Source organism: Hyperolius riggenbachi, chromosome 10, assembly GCF_040937935.1.
Source record: "Hyperolius riggenbachi isolate aHypRig1 chromosome 10, aHypRig1.pri, whole genome shotgun sequence".
Classification (NCBI taxonomy): domain Eukaryota; kingdom Metazoa; phylum Chordata; class Amphibia; order Anura; family Hyperoliidae; genus Hyperolius; species Hyperolius riggenbachi.
The window spans coordinates 126371553-126392290 of record NC_090655.1 but is presented as its reverse complement, the minus strand read 5'-3'; the positions used below and the strand labels follow the sequence as shown (position 1 = coordinate 126392290).

At 44.1% G+C, this 20738-nt stretch overlaps 1 protein-coding gene across 10 annotated transcripts in view; it reads left to right on the top strand.

Annotated features, from left to right (window-relative positions):
- Positions 1-20738, top strand: part of GBF1 (golgi brefeldin A resistant guanine nucleotide exchange factor 1) — a 303641-nt gene that overhangs the window by 269720 nt on the left and 13183 nt on the right. For 7 of the 10 annotated variants that reach the window (XM_068257939.1, XM_068257940.1, XM_068257938.1 and 4 more), the window contains 6 exons: positions 1531-1736; positions 10345-10495; positions 12168-12298; positions 14313-14414; positions 16780-16893; positions 17849-18026. In XM_068257939.1, coding sequence (XP_068114040.1) covers positions 1531-1736; positions 10345-10495; positions 12168-12298; positions 14313-14414; positions 16780-16893; positions 17849-18026 — 882 coding nt within the window. The remainder of the gene's footprint in view (positions 1-1530; positions 1737-10344; positions 10496-12167; positions 12299-14312; positions 14415-16779; positions 16894-17848; positions 18027-20738) is intronic. The other 3 variants (XM_068257941.1, XM_068257936.1, XM_068257935.1) reach the window with 1 other exon arrangement.

The following is a 20738-nucleotide window of genomic DNA, read 5'->3' as shown; positions in this document are numbered from 1 at the left end:
ACACTGGGGGCAACTATACTAGCTATACTGGGGCACTACCTACCTATACTGGGCACTATGCTAGCTATGCTGGGCACTATACTAGCTATACTGGGCACCATACTAGCTATCTGGGCACTATACTAGCTATCTGGGCACTATAGTAGCTATACCGGGCACTACCTACCTATACTGGGGCACTACCTATCCATACTGGGACTATACTAGCTATACTGGGGTAACTATACTAACCATACTGGGGCAACTAAACTCCCTATACTGGGGCAACTATGCTAGCTATGCAGCCGCACCCCAGCTCCCCCCCCCCATAGCCTGCTACACACGGCACTGTCCACTAGGTCGCGCAAACACCCACGCGCCCCCCGCCGTTCCCCGGAGAAAAATATGGTCAGAAAGTGTTCCCCGGGCCGGAAAAGGTTGGGAACCACTGGTTTAGTAGAATATACCCAAAACCTAATCAGTCATGTTTCATTGTATATATAATTAGTTGGTTTACACTCAGACATAATAATCTACCCTCATCCAAAAACACAGTTGGGCACGGTGTCCCACTACGTACCTAGAATCACCTCGGTGTTCTCCCCAGAATTTTTTTCCAGCCGGGTGACCTGAAATATTAGCCAGGTGGCATGAAAAAGTAGCCGGGTGGGGTGAGATGAGAGAATGCAGGGCCGGTGTTCTGTGAGCAACTCCGCTTACAGCAGAGGAGGAGGTGAGCCGATAACATACTGGTGCTCACCAAAACTAAAAGCTAAAAGAGCCTGGGGAGAACACTACACCTAGCATAGTGCACCATTCAGGTACCAAGCATTGCTATGTGGTCAGGTCTTAAAGTACCACTGAACTGAGAGCTGGGCAATAATGCAAATGTTGTACACAAACATGCAGTGCTGAGATGTCACGGCACAAATCTCACTGTTCTGTGCCCCCAGGGGTCCCCGCTCTGCTGCCCTGAATTCGACTGGGATGGAACATCGATTATAGGCATGGAGGAAGTGGCGGATTTCTTCCTCTGATCAGCCCACTTTGTCCGCTCTCTCCCCACCGCCCCCTGGCCCCGTGCGGCATAGTTACCAACCCCTAATGCTCGTCTCCATTGTATCTGCGTATACAGAGACGCGCAGTCTATTGCCAGCATTGGTGCTGACCCGGAAGTGCTTGCAGGGACAGCGCACGAGCCGGCATTTAGAAAGGTTGATTGCTGCGGAACGGGGAAACAGAGAGGACCGATAGCACAGCAATGGATAACCGGAGTAGGTGAGTAATGATGTCATGTTTTTTTTACACAGGTTAATTTCTATAGTTCAGGAATACGGTACTTTAATCTGTTCTAACCTTTTAGGATGCTGATATTTATATAACTGTCATGAGCTTTGTGTCAGAAATAGAGCATTCTGTAATAACTGACAGCAAAGCATGGTGTGTCCCCTAATTGCCATTAGCATAAATTTACACGTCAGTATGGGTTTTCTTGTAATTGCCCCCCAATGATCTGTTCAGTTTTCCATTCTAAATTTTATGTGTTTGAAGGGTGCAAATCCCAAGAGAAGAGGGCGAAGAGCCACAAATATGACAGTAAAGCCAGTCGTTTCAAAAAGAAAACCAAAGAGAAGGAAAATGCCTTGCGTCGTTCTAGGGTTTCCAACCAGCGCCAGTACCGTTCCCACAGCGATGATGAGGAAGACGAGAGCGTGCCAGCCAGCTACCACACTGTGTCATTACAGGTTAGTCACGACGTAAGTATGGCAGGCCTTTCCTCCTCCTTTTTCCCATTTGTAATGGATTACTACAAAAGAATGGGGTCTGTTCAATCTCTTTGGCAAATTACTTTGCACCTGCTATGTCTTCATTGTCATGATTTTTCTGGTGATTAACTGATCTGTTGTCTCTTCCAGATTTCAGTTGTTTGTATGGTTGATCTTAAAAGAGCAATACGAACTTTTTATTATGGATTTGTGAGAATATGCTCATTTAAGTCTGTAGAGCCATACTTTACAGTTTATATGGCTAGGGTTTCAGATTTTTTTTTTTTTTTTTAAATCCTCACCGTACCTTCCCTAATCCTTTAGCTTGATCACTTGATCTTTTGCTTTGTTTTTGAGAACTTGAGCCACAAAGACTTGTTGCATTAATAAGGTTTCTAAATAAATTTCTCCTCTGAGCATAGTGCTTAAAAATGTAGCTTTAAATTTTTGTAGGTCCGTAAACCATCACCTAGTTACAAGCTTATTTGACCCTACACAGCATTTGTTCCTGACGGTAGTGTGCATGTGGCAGCGAGGAGAATACTGAACAGTGGTGGACAGATTTGAATTTTTTTTTATTTTTTAACAACCAACAAATATGATTACTAGAAATAATTTCAGATATAGCTGGTTTCATTTTGTAGTTCTTCTGGACATCATGTAACAGAATGAGTAAATTCACATGAATTACCACTGTCCTGGCCACACAGTAAGTGCATTTTTTCAGTATTTTTGAGATGACTGATATGGAAAAGTCCAACAATATGTTAATTAATCTTACACTTTCCTGGGTATAAAGCTCTCCATACATGTGTCAATTATGGCCTGACTAGGTCTAAGGCCCATTTAAAAATGGGCGCTAGGCTCTGGCCGTGACACCCTGCACTGGCTTGTCTCAAAAAAGCCGTGCGTGCACACTGCCCACGTGCACACGCGAAGCACCTCTGGCCCGTCCTTCTCCTTTTAAGAAAAAAACAAAAACACGAGAGCTGCCACGTCATCCTCCCAGCTCTACGCTGTGCGTCCATGTTGCCCTAGCAACCACCGGGACACTCGCAGAAGCGTTACAACTGGCTGAACTGCGCGCACATGCGCAGAACGTCTCAGCACGGACACAGGGACAGGTGTACGCAGGGACACTTGCTAATTATTAAATAGGATATGCCTAGGTGATTGACCCCTGCCCAACTGGAATTTGTACGGATAGTGAAGGATTCCCACCATACAAGGCAAGTTTAATTTTGACAGATTTCAGCAGAGCTGCTAGTGTTGTACTGCTTGATACAGTCAAACACTAAAAGCCATCCATCCCCCCCCCCCACTGGTTTTTCCCAGCCCCCATTTTACTTTTCTAACATGTCTAATTAGAATTTCTATTGAAAATACTGCACAGAATCGATTAGATATGTTCAAGCAACAGATTTTGCAGTTTTGCTCATGACCAGCTGAACATGTCTGTCTGTAAATTTCACCCTGAGTGCCTCTTTAAAGGACATTTGAAGTGAGAGGGATATGGAGGCGGCCACATTTATTTCCTTTTAAACAATGCCAGTTGCCTGGCAGCCCTGTTAATCTATTTAGCTGCAGTAGTGTCTGAATCACACCAGAAACAATCATGCAGCTAATCTTGTCAGATCTGACAATAATGTCAGAAACGCCTGATCTGCATATGCTTGTTTACGGTCTGTAGCTACAAATATTAGAGGCAAAGTATCAGCGGTGGTGGGTTCCAGTCCTAAGACTTCATATGTGTGTAGATACCTTTTAGTATAAGGAGATACAGAAGTTTAATGTGGCTCTGAAAGAGTCAACTTCAGGACTGAGAACCAAGTGATAATGAAAACAATTGTGAATTATTTATACACAGTGTATCTATTCCAAGAGGTCTGTGCAGTAAAATGAAGAGGACCAACATTTAGAAGTCCTCCACTACCCAGGCCAACTTGCCCCCACATTCCATCCATACACATGACATTGTTGCTTGATCTTATGGAGTATTCCACAGAGGCTCCTGTGTGGATTTTGAATGATGGCCTGAACAGTGGCCTGAACTCCCACAGTCCCTTCTGGAAGTGAGAGTAGTGCATGCAACACTCATCACCTTCATTGCTGCTGCTTGGGTGGAGGTGCTGTGAGTTTAACCTGGCACTACACCAGAGGCGTAGCTAGGGTTTTGAACGCCCGGGGACAAAGACAGTTTTTGCGCCCCCCCCCCCCCTTTCCGGAGAAAGTGGGTGTGGTCATATATTCGTATGTGGGCGTGGTCATGGAGGCCACCATGTGTGTAGCCAGGGATCCCACCCTGTAGGTAACCAGAGAGGCCACCTTTAGGTAGCAAGAGAGCCCCCCCCCCTCCCCTTTAGGTAGGTAGAGTAACACAACTACAGTATGTACTCTGTAAAGTGCTGCAGAAGATGCCAGTGCTTTATAAATACATAATAGTAATACTGTAGGACATTACACTGTGACTATGGTAGGATTAGATTGTGAGCTCCTCTGAGGACAGTCAGTGACATGACTATGTACTCTGTACAGTGCTGCAGGAGATATCGGTGCTATATAAATACATAATAATAATATGGTAGGACATTAGGCTATGACTATGGTAGGATTAGAGTGTGAGCTCCTCTGAGGACAGTCAGTGACATGACTATGTACTCTGTACAGTGGTGCAGAAGATGTCAGTGCTATATACATACATAATAATATGGTAAGACATTAGACTATGACTATGGCAGGATTAGAGTGTGAGCTCCTCTGAGGACAGTCAGTGACATGACTATGTACTCTGTAATGTGCTGCAGAAGAGGTCAGTGCTATATAAATACATAATAATAATAATAATATGGTAGGGCATTAGACTATGACTATGGTAGGATTAGAGTGTGAGCTCCTCTGAGGAAAGTCAGTGACATGACTATGTACACTGTAATGTGCTGCAGTAGATATCGGTGCTATATAAAGACATAATAATAATATGGTAGGACATTAGACTATGACTATGGTAGGATTAGAGTGTGAGCTCCTCTGAGGACAGTCAGTGACATGACTATGTACTCTGTAATGTGCTGCAGAAGAGGTCAGTGCTATATAAATACATAATAATAATATGGTAGAACATTAGACTATGACTATGGTAGGATTAGATTGTGAGCTCCTCTGAGGACAGTCAGTGACATGACTATGTACTCTGTAATGTGCTGCAGGAGATGTCAGTGCTATATAAAACATAATAATATGGTAGGACATTACACTATGACTATGGTAGGATTAGATTGTGAGCTCCTCTGAGGACAGTCAGTGACATGACTATGTACTCTGTAATGTGCTGCAGGAGATGTCAGTGCTATATAAATACATAATAATATGGTAGGACATTACACTATGACTATGGTAGGATTAGATAGTGAGCTCCTCTGTGGACAGTCAGTGACATGACTATGTACTCTGTAATGTGCTGCAGGAGATGTCAGTGCTATATAAATACATAATAATATGGAAGGACATTACACTATGACTATGGTAGGATTAGATAGTGAGCTCCTCTGTAGACAGTCAGTGATATGACTATGTATTCTTTAACGTGCTGCAGAAAATTATGTAAACAATACACAATAATGATAATATAAAGGTGACCATACATAAGGTGACTTGGTGGCTCGACCATCCAATTTTATTATTATAATTGGATCCCATGAACATGCTCGATCAACGATGCAACCAATTTTGGGCCAAAATTGGTCGCATGTATTGAGCGGACATGCTGCAATGTATGGCTGACTTTCTTTCTATGGATGTGCCGTGGTAACGGCGTGCAATATCGGGATGAGCGAAGAATGTGACAGAACCCCCAGGCGCTGTTATACCTAATGTAAAATGCTTACCCCCAGTGCAGTATACTTTACCTGTCCATCACTGGCTCCGTCAGCATACACGTTCCCCATGTGGTTGCCAGCATAACGTGGGTGGGTGTGTGTGTGACGTCATGCATGCTACCACGTATACACCGGCAACCACGTGGGACGCGTGTATGTGGATGGAGCCCAGAGCTAGCAGGTAACGTATACCGCACTGCAGAGGAACATTTTACATTGGAGAACAGCACCAGGGGCGGCGAATGCAGCACCACAATACCGATTTCATGCTGAAATTGATCAGGAATCGGTCTGCGGTATATGGGCAGGCAGCAGAACTCTGTCCGATCAGAGGGAGATCTGTCTCTTGGTCGATCTGCCCATACATCGTCTGGTTAACATGTTGGCACCATGCACTAATACACATGCATTTAGCTTGCTGTGTAATGTGTGTACAGGATGACAGGTACATTACACCACTGTATATGCCATGAAAAACAGAGTTTCTAAGAACAATTACCTGTCAATACTTAGTGTTTAGTGACCTTAGATCTGGTCACTGAGGCTGCAAAAGAAGGGGGAGGGCTGTGCAGGAGGGAGACTGTCAGGGAAAGTGGATATTTACTGCTACCAGGCAAGGGGGGCTGCATGGGGGGACGACAGTATGCTGCTAGGCAAGGGCCAAGGGGGGCTGCCTGGGGGGACAGTATGCGGTTTGTCAGGAATGGGAATGCTGTTTGGAGCTCAGCTAGCCGAGGGACTGGCCCAGGACAAGAGACAGGACTTGGGGGACAGCATAACAACAGCAGCATGTGTTAGTGCAGAAAGCTGGCCTGACGGCTGAGGGAGAAAGGTGCACACACAGGAGAGCCCCTATACACGCTGCGTGCAGATATATACATAGATACATCCCACCCCACAGTCCCCCCTCCCGCATACCTGTCCATCCACAGCTCACTTTCAGCTCGCCTCACTCCCTTGAATTACCCGGTCTCCTCTGCTCAGCCCCGCCCTGGAGAGGGGAGGGGGCGCTCAGGAGGAGAGAGAGTGCAGAGACTGTAGTCTGGAGGAGAATGACTGTGCGGAGACTTATTACAGTCGCTCCGCTCAGTCTATGGCCAGCTCTGCACTTAGGCTTATGCGCCCTTGCTCTCCTCCCGCCCGGGGGCAAATGTACCCCTCTGACCCCCCCTAGCTACGCGTCTGCACTACACCGCCTTACTGTTCTCCCCTGTGGGAGGAACATGTGGTGTATACATTTAATTAAGGCACTGGGAAATTTGGGCACAGTTTAAATTCGAGAAACTGCTCACTCTAGGGAAGGAGATGGCATCTGAACTCCAAGAATCCAAACTGACATGAAGAAGAGCAATGCAGACCACTTGAAGTTGAGGACCTCCTTAGGCAACTATCAGGGGGAATTTGGAAGGTTAGGGCAAAAGAAAAGCAGGAAAAAAACTTGTGGGCATAGGCTGTAAGCTAAAGCTATGTGCATCTTTAAATCTGTGATCTTAAACGCCTTTGTTCTGGGCTTTTGTGAATGATTTATAATCTGTAGATAATTTGTTGATCGGTGAGCACCTTATTCTAGAGTTTGGTGTGATATGTCTAAAATATAACTGGCCTTTTCTGTCTGCAACTCTGTTTTCATGTGGCTGTGTATTCTTCTACCTTCACACTGAGGAGGACATGGCCTGTGTTATTATGGAATATTGATAACTTGTCCATTCATGCTTGTTCACAACTACATGATATTGATGTAATTAGTTTGGGCTATGTTAACACTATACTGGACCAGCAACAAGTACGATCTCAGCAGATTGTTGTTTTTTTTATATCCACTGGTTTCCATTGCATGTGTTTTGACAATGGACAGCAAAGGAGCCCTGATGACATCTTCCTATTTTTCGTTTTTCTGTATTGGGAGGGTTTCACCATGTTCTTGTGGGTTTCATCCTACAGCACAGCGTATTCCATCTCCCTGAAATGAACTTTCAGGGAGCAAAGGAAGGGTTAAAGCATTTGTCTTTCCTGTAAGCTTAGCTGAGGTGCTGTGAGCCATGCCTACTGATTACACACTTGTTACACTCAACTGCATCTAAATAAACAAACGCATCTCAGTGCAGCTGATTTCTACAGCATTTCTGTGTGGAATGAACCGTTGTAATGTCTGATTGCGCTGCCCGGAAGCTCCCTTCCACACTGAGTAGCACGCATGCGCAGTGTGAAGGTAATTATGCTGCTGGAGGTAAAATAGTAAATATCTTCACTTCCACACCTCTTATACTCACCAAATTTTCAGGGTAGGGAGGGGACCCCCCGAACTAATTCTATACCAAATTGCAGCCCCCGAGACCATCTGGTTCTGGAGATAGATTACAGAAACCTATCTCGGGAACCAGCGGGTCTCGGGGGCTGCAATTTGGCATAGAGGTCGTTCTGGGGGTTCCCTCCCTACCCTGAAAATTTGGGGAGTGTAAGAGGTGTGGGAGCGGAGATATTGATTATTTTACCTCCAGCAGCATCATTCAATAGGAACTGTGGCCGCACAGTCTCCTACTGCGCATGCGGGGCAGCGCAAATCCACAGGCAGCGTAATCAGACACAACACCGGTTTCAGTCTCTTCTGTACAAGAGCTCAGGTCCACTTTGAGCCCTAGCAAAGGTCCTTCAGTAGCTGTGTGCTTGCCTCACCACTCAAGCAGAGAAGCATATAAAACTTTGAGCATTGGCACTGAATAAAAACTGCTAAACACCTAGAATACTGGACTTGAAATATGTTGGTGACCTGTTTTATTTGGTACGGGTCAAAGAATCAAGGACATTCCATATTGCTCAGATTATCCAAGTATAAACAAAGTAATGGATATTTAGGGGGTAATTAATAAATATGATATATCAACCCCTAAGGCAACATACATACATCAGACCATAGTCTTTTGAAAATTAAAAATCACAGACCAATTTTTACCCCCTTCCATGTAGTATGAGAGCCATACCTTCACAGTCTTTTCTATGGAGCTGAACTCCCCATCAGAAAAAAATCTTGGCAAGATGCTGCACACACAGATGCTGTACAGACACAAAAGATCAGTATCTGCAAAAGATCTGTTCCTGCCAAAGATCCGTTCCTGCAAAATGCATTCATAGTCTATGAGATCTGCAGATCATCATACACACCTTGTTTAACTGACATTCATCTGCAGATCAGACAATCATCTGCAGATCTGAAAATCCATCCTGGTTGATCTGATCTGCAGATGAATGTCTGTTAAACAAGGTGTGTATGATGATCTGCAGATCTCATAGACTATGAATGCATTTTGCAGGAACAGATCTTTTGCAGATACTAATCTTTTGAATGTCTACAGCATCTTTGTGTGCAGCTTCTTGCAAAGATTTCTGTCTGATGGGGAGTTCAGCTCCATAGAATAGACTGTGTAGGTATGGCTCTCATACTACATGGAAGGGGGTAAAATTGGTCTGTGAGCTTTCATTTTCCAAAGACTATGGTCTGATGTATGTATGAGCCTTTAGGGAACATGGGGAAGCTGTCATATGGGCAGCATCACAGCAGCGCTTAGTGTTCATGTGTAGCCATCCGTTTAAAGGGTAAGCACATATAAACAGAAGGAAGCCAGAATGGAGCAACAATGGTAATGTTTATAGCGGCATTGGTAATCAGAAAGCAGTTCAGTATGCACCATTTTTTTTAATCCGTCTTAAAATATTTTAATTTTGTTGCTCAACCACGCAGACCCAAACCCTAACTGCAGCTGGTCAATTATTTTCTCATATTCAGGCAGCGATGCTTTGCCTTCTGGGAGGGGTTTATGGTCAGGCTGCCACTCATAGTAATGTGGCTGTACCAACAAACTCTAAAATCAAGGTGTTTACCCAACATCGGAGAGTTACATCACGTTAAAAAAATAGGTGGCAGATGTGGCACCTTTGATCAGGGGTTTATTTTCTTTCTGCGGTTTGAGCAACACACAGGAACACAGACAGCAGTAATATACATACAAGCCTTTAACCCCCCCCCCCCCCCTCTCTTCCTCCCCCAAAAAGGAAAAATAAAAATAAAAAGTGCAAATTTGGGTCAATTCAACATTTAAAGAGAACCCGAGGTGGGTTTGAAGAATATTATCTGCATACAGAGGCTCGATCTGCCTATACAGCCCAGCCTCTGTTGCTATCCTAAACCCCCCTAAGGTCCCCCTGCACTCTGCAATCCCTCATAAATCACAGCCATGCTGCTGACAAACAGCTTGTCAGAGCTGGCTGTGTTTATCTCTATAGTGCCAGTCTGCTACTCTCCCCGCCTCCTGCAGAACTCCAGTCCCCGCCTGCATCCCTTCCCTCCCTGCTGGTTGGAGGGAAGGGACGGGGGCAGGGACCAGAGCTCTGCAGGAGGCGGGGGAGCAGCTGAGACTGACACTACAGATGTAAACACAGCCTCAAAGCATGGATGTGATTTATGAGGGATTGCAGAGTGCATGAGGACCTTAGTGGGGTTTGGGATAGCAACAGAGGCTGGGCTGTATAGGCAGATCCAGCCTCTGTATGCAGATAACATTCTTTAAACACACCTCGGGTTCTCTTTAACTCTCTATCCCTTACAAGAATACCTTTTTATCTTCTATAATAGAAGTTCCTGTCCATGCATAGTTTATAATATATGCAAATTAATTTCCTGCCATTTTAGTCAACCTCTTTGTGTTTCTCATCTTTGTGTTTCTGTTTAGCTTCTTGACTTGATGCACACACTTCATACGAGAGCTGCAACCATATACAGCTCCTGGGCAGAGGAACAGCGCCATCTTGAGACAGCAACTGAAAAGATCACAGCTGATTCTAGGACTCTGTGGTCTAACTGTTGGTGTCCATTACTTCAGGGTGAGTAATGTTTAATATTACATAGTGCTCACACACAACCATGTTAAGAAATATAACTCTGTTTCCAAAAAGTCAGGATGCTGTGTTATAAGAACATATAAAAACAGAGTGTGATCATTTAAACCCATTATTTAATTGAAAATGGCACAGATGCAACATGTAACTTAAATTATGAAAATTTGTTGTTGTCTTCAAAAATATGTCCTTATTTGGACAAGAAAATTTTACCTGGCAGACAGCTTATCATTCCTTCAACTGGGGTCTATTGAGAGCAGAGGTACAGTTAGCATAGACCCGCCACTAGGTGCAGCAGCAGGAGGTGGTTATTCAGCGTTTAAGCACAATTGCGGTTAATTTATCACTGTTCCCAGTAATATGGCGCTGATGTATGAATTCTGTTGCTTTCAGATTGATTTTAGCGTTTGGAATCCATATTACTAGTGAGAGCAGTAAAAGTGCTCTTAATTATCAGAATTGTGTAGGCAGTGGCACACTGTCTCTGTGCTACATTGTGTGCATTGCTTTTTGAACGTTGTTCTAGCATGGCTTCTATTTGCTTGAACATTACTAGAGCAGCCGAAGAAGAAGGTTCTACATGAATCAAATCGGAGGAGGCGGAAAACTATTCCTGCATGCATAATTTCTTGGAGACTGGTGGTTACTTGCAGCTGGAGACCTCAGACTCTGACCAGTACAGAGCAGTGCCAACCACTTGGAATCGTCAGTGAGGTGTTATTCATTTAGGACAGGAGCCCACTAAAGCATTTGTGTCTGGTTTTCAGCAGCTGTAACATGGATGTGTTGCTGAAAAGTGGATAGAAGTCGACACAGATGCGTTAGTGGGCTCAGACCCTTAGGGTCAGTGCACACCAAAAACCTCTAGCAGATCCTCAAAACGCTAGAAGTTTTTCAAGCAGATTTCAGGGTGATTCTAGGCATGTTTAGAGATGTTTTCTAAACATGCTTAGCGTTTTTAGGAGAGTTTTGTGTAGCAGATTACAAATATTGTTACAGTAAAAGCTGTTACTGAACAGCTTCTGTAACAAAAACGCCTGGAAAACCGCTCTAATCTAGCGTTTTTCAGAGCTGTTTTCCTCTTTCCTATACTTTAACATTGAGGCAGAAACGCCTCGGCAATCTAAAAATGCTGCAGCCCCCGAGTCTGCGTTTGTGGAAAAAACGAATCGCTCTGGTGTGCACCGTCCCATTCACTTTCATTAGCCAAGCGGTTTTCCCCCTGCTTCAGAACCGCTCTGGTGTGCACCAGCCCTCAAAGTTGCTGCAGGGTTAGATTAATTTTGTATTTACATTTATGCAGCTTGAAAACAGACCAAATTAATTCTACCAAGGCAGGATTTGATTGGTCCATTTTTAAGCTGCCTAAATTGCATAATCCTGCATCAACTCAGTACTGTTTGCATCTCATTGACCATCCCTACCCACCATAGTGAAGAGTGACGTTTCCTGCTTCCCTTCCGCTTTGTTTAGCATCACACAGAGTGAAGAGGAAGTGCTGCAGTATTTCTATGTTGAACTGGTGTATGCAAATTCTTATATAACTACTGTAGACTATTGGTGGGCAGTAAAGCGGCCCATAATGAGGGTAAACGTATATGATGTTTTTCCAAGACTGACAGAAGTAATGGAAGGTTTTGTCACATGACTTTTGCAGGGATTGCTTGGTTGTGTTGTGATGCCCGGCGTCAGGTCAGGATGCAAGCTCTTACTTATCTCCAAAGAGCCCTTTTAGTTCATGATCTACAGACATTGGATGCATTAGAATGGGAAGCTTGCTTCAATAAGGTGAGAAAGGTCTTCATCCTCCATCATTTGTAGATGATGTAATTTGTTGTAGTTTGTCTACAGTGCTTTGAAAATGTAATTGTGAGTGGGGAACCTTGTATTTTGTAGCGTCATTTTTCTATTGTGTATCAGCTTGAGGTCCTATTATTATTTTATTTAGTATTAGTTTATATAGCGCTGACATCTTCTGCAGCACTGTACAGAGTATAAAATGTGTTGTCACTTAACTGTCCCTCAGAGGGGCTCACAATCTAATCCCTACCATAGTCATATGTCTATGTATGTATCGTGTCAGATAATGATTTTCTTTACAGTGTTATATGTCTGATCTTTCTTCAGAATTTGGGTTGCAACTTACAGAATACTTTTAGGCTACGTTTCACTAGTGCGGTGCGATTCTGTTGCAGAAAACGTGTAAACGAATTTGCATACGGATGCAAATTCGTTCGCGTTTGTATGCAAAATTTAACGTGAAAGCGCATGCATTTTCGTGTATTTTTGTAAGTATGCAAATTTAACCATGTCAGTGCCTGCATCATTTTACGTGAAACAGTACGTGAATTCGCATGGAAAATTCGCATAGCGAAAACGCATGCGATTTTCCTATTCATTACATTACAAGTGAATCGTACACTAGCCTTGTGGTGTGCGAATTCTGATGGCTCTGCTGTGCAGATTTTTTCTGCACAGTCCACTGCACAGGTTTCCTGAAAAATGGAAACAAGCCCTAAGGGCCCATTCACACTTGCTGATCGCAAAACGCTAGCGCTTTTGCTAGCGTTTTGCTATGGCGATTTTGCGCGATTAATGCGAAAACATTTGCCATTCACACCTGGCGATTTTTCCGCGATCGCGTTTAGCGCTTCTATAGCACTGAAACACGATCGCCGGGAAATCTCCTGAAAATGGTGCAGGCTACGCATTTGCGTTTAGCGTTTTTGGGCGATTTGCGTCGTTTAGCGCAAATCGCCCAAGTAAGAACGGGCCCATAGGGTTTCATTCCACTAGCGCTTTTAAAAAGCGCTAGCGTTTTGCCAAAATCGCGGCAAAACGCTCAAGTGTGAATGGGCCTTTAAAGTTATTATCCATGTTTTTTACTTGGCATGGCACATGTTTACAGAAAACAATGTATCAAATACTAAAAGATTAAAACTGTTACAAAAATCACAATATGATGGCGAAGGGATTATTGACAAGGTAAATGATGTCCTCCTGGCCTGGTGGTAGAACTGGCCGTCAAGAGAGAACCCAATTGAAGGAAGAGTTCTAAAGCCTCTCACAGAAATTGATTGTGGAGGTAGGAAATGGGAAAGGCAGTTATACCTATCTCACAGGAAATTAACACCTTCACATCACTACTCACAATCAGGTCACCAACTTTCACAGAGCATTCCTTCAAGATTTTAATAACCGTCCCAGAATCTGAGTTTTACATCATGGGTGGGTCACACACATCACACTAAAAAATAAGGTAGTAGAGATTTGTATAGGCGAGAGCCAGATGATCTCATGCTGCTTACATCTTGCAGCAGTTGGATGTGTATGATTGAGAACCGCTGTCTCAAGTGATTTTAAGGAGTTATTTTTATTACCGCTTGGGGCTTGGCATCATTTATTTGTTGTATTTCTGATAATAAAGGAGTATACGGTAATCATTGCACATGTAGCAGCTCCATGACATTTATAAAATACAGTAGTGCCATGTTGCCCGGATGTTAGCTCTTCTAAATGAGTGATGCATTAGATTTAAATGGATGGCCGCTCACATTCTGACGTGATGTAAATTCCCTTATGAGTGCTAGCACATTGCCATGAATATGGATTTCACACAAGTGGGCATTAGGGATGTTTACATGTCTAAACAGTGTGCATGTAAACTGTGCTTTAACACTGTAATGAAATCGAAGTGAATGGATTCTGGTGTTTTAGTTTTATTATTGCTTATTCGTATGTTAAAAAACGGTTATAAAAATCCACCTAACACAGTATTTGTATGTATGATTACATTTTGTAGGTGCTATTTCCACTGCTAACAAAGCTGTTAGAAAATATCAGCCCAGCTGATGTAGGAGGTATGGAGGAGACGAGGATGAGAGCATCTACCTTGCTTTCTAAGGTAACCATATACCGGACTTCATCTTAGATTAATCTTACATGAGCATTCTTCAGGAGTTCATTCCGTTGTTTTTATTGTGCATATTCATGCAATGTATACAGTGTTGAAAGAGAAAGTCAGAACCGGCACCAGTGTCTGACTGGCAGTGGAGGAGAGATGGGTGCTGAAATCTGTGCCTCCAAAGGGGCAGAAAGCATTACTATTCAAACAGAGAGCAAGAAGATCCGGGCACCAGCATATATTCCATAGGTCGCCTTTATTTGCTCCTCCGACCTCCTACATATGTACGTGCCGCACTGTATGTAGGAGGAGCAAATAAAGGTGATCTATGGAATATATGCTGGTGCCCGGATCTTCTTGCTCTCTGTTTGAATATTTATGAAATGTATGTTTTAATATATAAATAACGATTTTCTCTTTTTGGTGTTACATGACTCTAAAGGTCTGATTCGTGAAGCATGACAGCACCACGAGCTAAATTCAAGGCTGCACACTACACTTTTATTATTATTATTTAGTATTTATATAGCGCCGACATCTTCCGCAGCGCTGTACGTAGTATATAGTCTAGTCACTAACTGTCCCTCCAAGGAGCTCACAATCTGATCCCTACCAGAGTCCTATGTCTATGTATGTATCGTGTAATGTATGTATTGTAGTCTAAGGTCAATTTTTTTAGTGTGGAGCCAAGTAACTTCTCTGTATGTTTTTGGGATATGGGAGGAAACCTGAGTGCCTGGAGGAAACTCATGCAGGGAGAACATACAAACTTCTTGCAGATGTTGACCTGGCTGGGATTCGAACCGGGGGCCCAGCGCTGCAAGGCGAGAGCGCTAACCACTATGCCACCGTGCTGCCCGCACTGGCAGCATAGCATGTCTTCCTCAGTTATGTGCGCTGCTTACATAGCAGCACACGTTCCTTTAAATGCTGGCTGCTGCTGTGAAGTTTCGCGACCCCAATACTTCACTAGAAAGGCCGCTACTATATTAATTGACATAGTTACTACATAGTAACTATGTTAATTAACATACTACTAGTGGCTGCTCTAGTGAAATATCGCGGCCGTGATACTTCACAGCAGCAGCCGGCATTTAAAGGAACGCGCCTTGCTGTGTAAGCAGCGCACATAAGTAAGGAAGGCACGCTATGCTGCAAGACCGAGCCTAGTGTGCAGCCTTGATTTTAGCTTGCGGTGCTGTCATTGAGCTCGTGCTGCTATAGCAGTGCAGCTTCATGAATCAGCCCCTAAATACCTCAACATTCTTTCTACTGCAAAGCTGTTATTTTTATGTGTTGTTTTTATTTAGTGTGCAAAGCATTACAGAAACATTACTTAGAATTGATACTGATATTCATTCCTGACATGCAAATTGTCTTGTAGGAGACGATTTATGAAGGTTCCCATGAGCTGGACCGTACTCCACAACATAAGTGAACCTTGTCTAGACGTTGTAAAAAGTGCCCACTAGCGGTTTGTAACCCTGACCTAATCATATCAGGTCATAGGGAGGGTTGTTAAAAAAGATAGTACATTTGTTTGTGCAATGATCATGTGTATGAAATGCAAGTTGTACTGGATTTATTGAAAAATCTTTTTCCATGCGTTCTTGCACAACGCTTTTCAACTAAGATTTCAGCAGTCTTCGCTGTGGTCTCATATAACCCAGGCAAAGCTTTCAGCTTTTGTCCATCACTAGTAGGCACTGTTTTAGAAAATCCAGTCAGTTTACTAGACCGCTTATGGTTCCCATTGTTTTCCAACCACGTAAAAAATATTTGACAGACTACAAACAAGATAATGATATATTTTTACCCAAGACTATAAACACTGCAAAAAGTTGCATACATGCTAGAACAACTTGGCTGAGCATTACGCTTGTTCTACAAGGTCTTGGCTGAGAATCTAATGTGTACAGGTGTCTCTTGAGATTGTTTAGATAACTGGTATGCCAGATCTACAAACGAGACTGATGGTTGAGCACATTGTTTTGTGTATGACCCCCACCTGCTGGAAGCCAATCGCTCATACACTATCCCGCCATTGCTTCCCCCCCTCCCTCCATTGAGCAGAACAGGCTTCTCAGCTGTGCAGGGCTGGTACACTGCAGTGTTGCCCTAGCAACCGTGCAGCAATCATTAAGGGGGAACACTTTCTACCATGTGTATGAGCCTTTATACTGTCAGTAATAAAATATTTGTTTACATTTTTCACTCAGAATGGAGTGTTTTCTATTTGCTGTGCTAGTTTAAGAAACCAGTTCCATTTTAATCATGGCTATGCTTTCTCACTTCCATAGGCGTTAAAGTGAGGTGTTAAGGTGTTCATGGACATATGTGGTCAAATAACTATCTTTTATTTTAGGTCTTCCTTCAGCATTTGTCTCCTTTACTGTCTCTCCCCACATTTGCTGCGCTGTGGTTGACAATACTAGAATTCATGGACAAGTACATGCATGCAGGCTCCAGTGACTTATTGGTACAGTATTTATACCGGTTCTTTACGGGTTTTGCATTGTCTCGTCCTTGTGTATTGTATTGTCTTTGATAAGAATGCCTCTTGTTTTAAATCAAAAGAAAAGTGTGGTAAGGTAAATGAATTAGCTAGTCTATCTCCAACATGCACCAGTAAATACAAAGCTTACTTCATGGCAAAATGGAGAAGGTTGAAGCGCAGTTGTAAACCAGATAATTAATGTACCGTATATTCACAAAAGGGCATGTGTACCTATGTCACTAGTTTAATTACAGATTATGTGCTGCCTGTCAGAGTCAGTCTACTGTCACTGGCAAATTAAGAAAGATACCAATATTGGAAGAAGAAAGACCAAGTATACCGGGCACCTTCCGTTCTGGTTCTTTATTGCAGTGGGTATATCACAGGTTGCTTGACAACGATGTGTCCATCATTTAAATCATGAGGTGGTGGTGTGATGGAGGTGGGGGGATGCCGGGCACCAGATGGGGCTTGCGTCGGCCGTTTCGCGTCTCACCGGACGCTTGGTCACGCTGCTCTCCAATTTACCTATTGATTATCAAATTAAGAAAGCTAGCAAATCTGTCTTTAGACTTTCATGATTAACGCTAGTTACAGAAATTATTTTGCGTAGAGGTTACACAGTAAACCTCACATAAAAAATTATTTTATGTTTTCCCCAAAGCAGCATTGTGGTGAAGATTTTTCAAAACTAGTCCAAGAATAATTGGAGTACATCTTCTGCAAAACATTGTGCAGAAGTGGAGCAGTTGCTCAAAGCGACCAAACAGAAGCCTTGATCTGGATGTTTGCTCCAATTTTCCTTGTGCTGCTTGATACATCTGCCACTATATTGTTAGTTAATCATATGCTTTTGACTTGCATGTGGAACTCTGTTGTAGCTTTTATTCTACTTTGTGAGTGGATATAGTTTCTTTAAGCATGTATTTTGTTGCAGATGGAGGCCATACCTGAATCCTTGAAAAACATGCTGCTAGTGATGGACACTGCTGGAATATTCCACAGTGTCGACTCCCGGACTGGGTACTCCGATCTGTGGGAGATTACATGGGAGAGAATAGACTGTTTCTTGCCTCGGCTTAGAGAGGAGTTATTCAAGCAGACTGTAATACAGGGTAAGAATTTGAGGTCACATTGACAACTGGGTATGTAAAACTTTTTATATAATTTTAAGAAGAACTCCAGGGTAACAGGAAAAAAAAAGACCTGATGGCTTTTATGATATATGCTTCACCCATTATTTTACTGTGACAGCAATGAGTTTAAAGAGTAGAAGATAAAAGCATACCTCGGAATCTTGGAAATGTAGCTCTTTCTGGTGCAGACCTGCTGTGATATATTGAGTAGTAGCCAAACACAAAAGTCCTTTAGACTACTTCTGGATTGGAACCATGGAGACCCCAGAAAGGGTAATTGTCCTAATGTGTCGGAAACGAGTCAGGCTGCTTTGGCACCAGCTCAGCACCTGATATGATCGCTGCCATAGACCGTAATGTTAACTACCGTTTTAGCTGTAGAAAGCTAATTCAAAGCTTCGTACAGATGCTAAATTCATCTCCTCCGGTATGGTAGTTTGTGAGCATGCCAGGTGACTTTACTCATACCTAACCCTACCCCATTTATTTTGTGAGGATTTTGGATGATTCCCAACCCTTATCCATTTATTCTGACTATCTCAGTGGTTGGGGGATTCAGAATTAATGGGAACAGGTGAGGGATAGGTGGAGATTCTGTCTCTTTGACCCATTCGCTGTACAGACATTTTGCTCACTATTTCACATACCCACTGGTTCTGCACTGGGAAGAGGAGCGGATGAGGGAAAGATGCCCTGCTGCAAGAACTACAGTAGTATTACAACAGGGGTAAGGCAAGAGGGGGTTCTGATTTAGCGGTAAAGCCCAGTTTGGACATCTGCACACACATTAGATTTTCACTGAAGCAATTCAACATTAAGGGCCTTTTTCCACTACACAGCTAAATCGCAAATCGCTAGTGATTTTTAAATTTCCTGCTGATAATCATTGACACTTACCATGTTTACTGCACTTTTTCTTATGTTCTGCCTGTCTGCAAACATCTACAAGTTGCATTGCAATATGCATCCTCCCAGTGTACCTCACTCCATATTCATTTCATCTGCTCTGCTTTGCTCACCTTACTCAGCTTCTCATGAACTGTTAGCTCTCCTGAAATCTCTCTCTCCCTCCAGCAGCTCAAAAACCTCACAAACATTTAAATCCCATTCACATTTGCTTACTCTCTCCCTCCTACTCTTACTTGCTGCTGGTGATGTATCGCCTAACCCTGGGCCACAGCCTGCTGCCAGACAAGCATCCCCTGCTGACCCGCTTCACAGCTCTCTGTCCACAAATAACTTCAACACCCATCCTCGCCCCAACCTCATTTCCATCCATCCCACTCACAAGCACATGCTCCCCCTACCCTGCGGTCTCTGGAATGCCAGATCCGTCCGCAATAAACTTACAGAGGTCCACAACCTCTTCCTCTCCAAATCCCTCACCATCCTCGCACTCACTGAGACATGGCTCACCCCCTCTGACTCTGCCGCAGAGGCTGCCCTCTCATACGGGGGGCTTCACCTCAGTCACACCCCCAGACCAGACAACAGGACCGGGGGAGGGGTGGGTCTGCTCCTCTCCCCATCCTGCACATTCCGTGTCCTCACTCCACCTTCCTCCCTACAATTCACATCATTTGAGGCCCACACTATCCGCCTCTACAATCCCCTCCCAGCCATTGTTGCAGTCTTATACCGCCCTCCGGGCTCCACACGACAATTTCTCGACAACCTTGCCTCCTGGCTCCCACACATCCTCTCTTCTGACCTCCCCACCATCATCCTCGGGGATTTCAATATACCCATCAATGAACCCAAGAACTCTGTTGCGACCCGGCTACTTACCATAGCCAACTCACATGGCCTAGTACAACACACCAACGCCCCCACTCACACTGCACGTCACACTCGCGACCTTATATTCACTAAATCCACCACCATTGCAGACCTCGACATCGCACCATTTCCACCCTCAGACCATTACCTTCTCGCCTTCAACCTCCTCACGGAAGGCACCTCCAAACTACCCGCCCACCCACCTGGTCGATGGCAGCGAGACCTACGCAAGCTCAACCCTGGCGTCCTTGCTGGCTCCCTCCATGGCCTATCCTCCACTCTCCCCACCCTAACCTGTCCTAATCTTGCTGCAGCTCAGTATCACCAAATTCTCTCATCAGCCCTAGAGAAAGCTGCTCCACCAATATTCCGCCGCAACCGACCTCCTAACCCCCAGCCCTGGCGCACTACCCATACTCGCAACCTCCAGAGGGAAACACGCGCCACTGAACGAAAATGGCGGAAAACTCGACTAAACCAGGATTTCCTACAGTACAAGACTAACCTGCAGCAGTTCCACACTGCCCTTGCTCATGCGAAGCAGGAATACTTTACCAAGCTCATCGGAGCACAAGCTTCCAATCCCCGGCGTCTTTTTAGCACCTTCAACTCCCTGCTTAAACCCACCCCCCCACCTTCTGTTTCCTCCCTCTCTGCCACAGATTTAGCCACCCACTTCACCAACAAAATAGTCTCCATCCGTCAGGAAATATCCAATCTTCAATCTTCACCTTCCACCCGCTCACAACCTACTCCTTCTCCACCCTATCCTCCCCTCCCCTCCTTCACTCCTACTACCACTGAGGAGGTCAACCACCTATTGCAGACTTCCCATACCACTACCTCCCCCCTTGACCCTATCCCTTCTGATCTACTTCAGCCTCACTTCACGGATCTGGCCCCAGTCCTCAC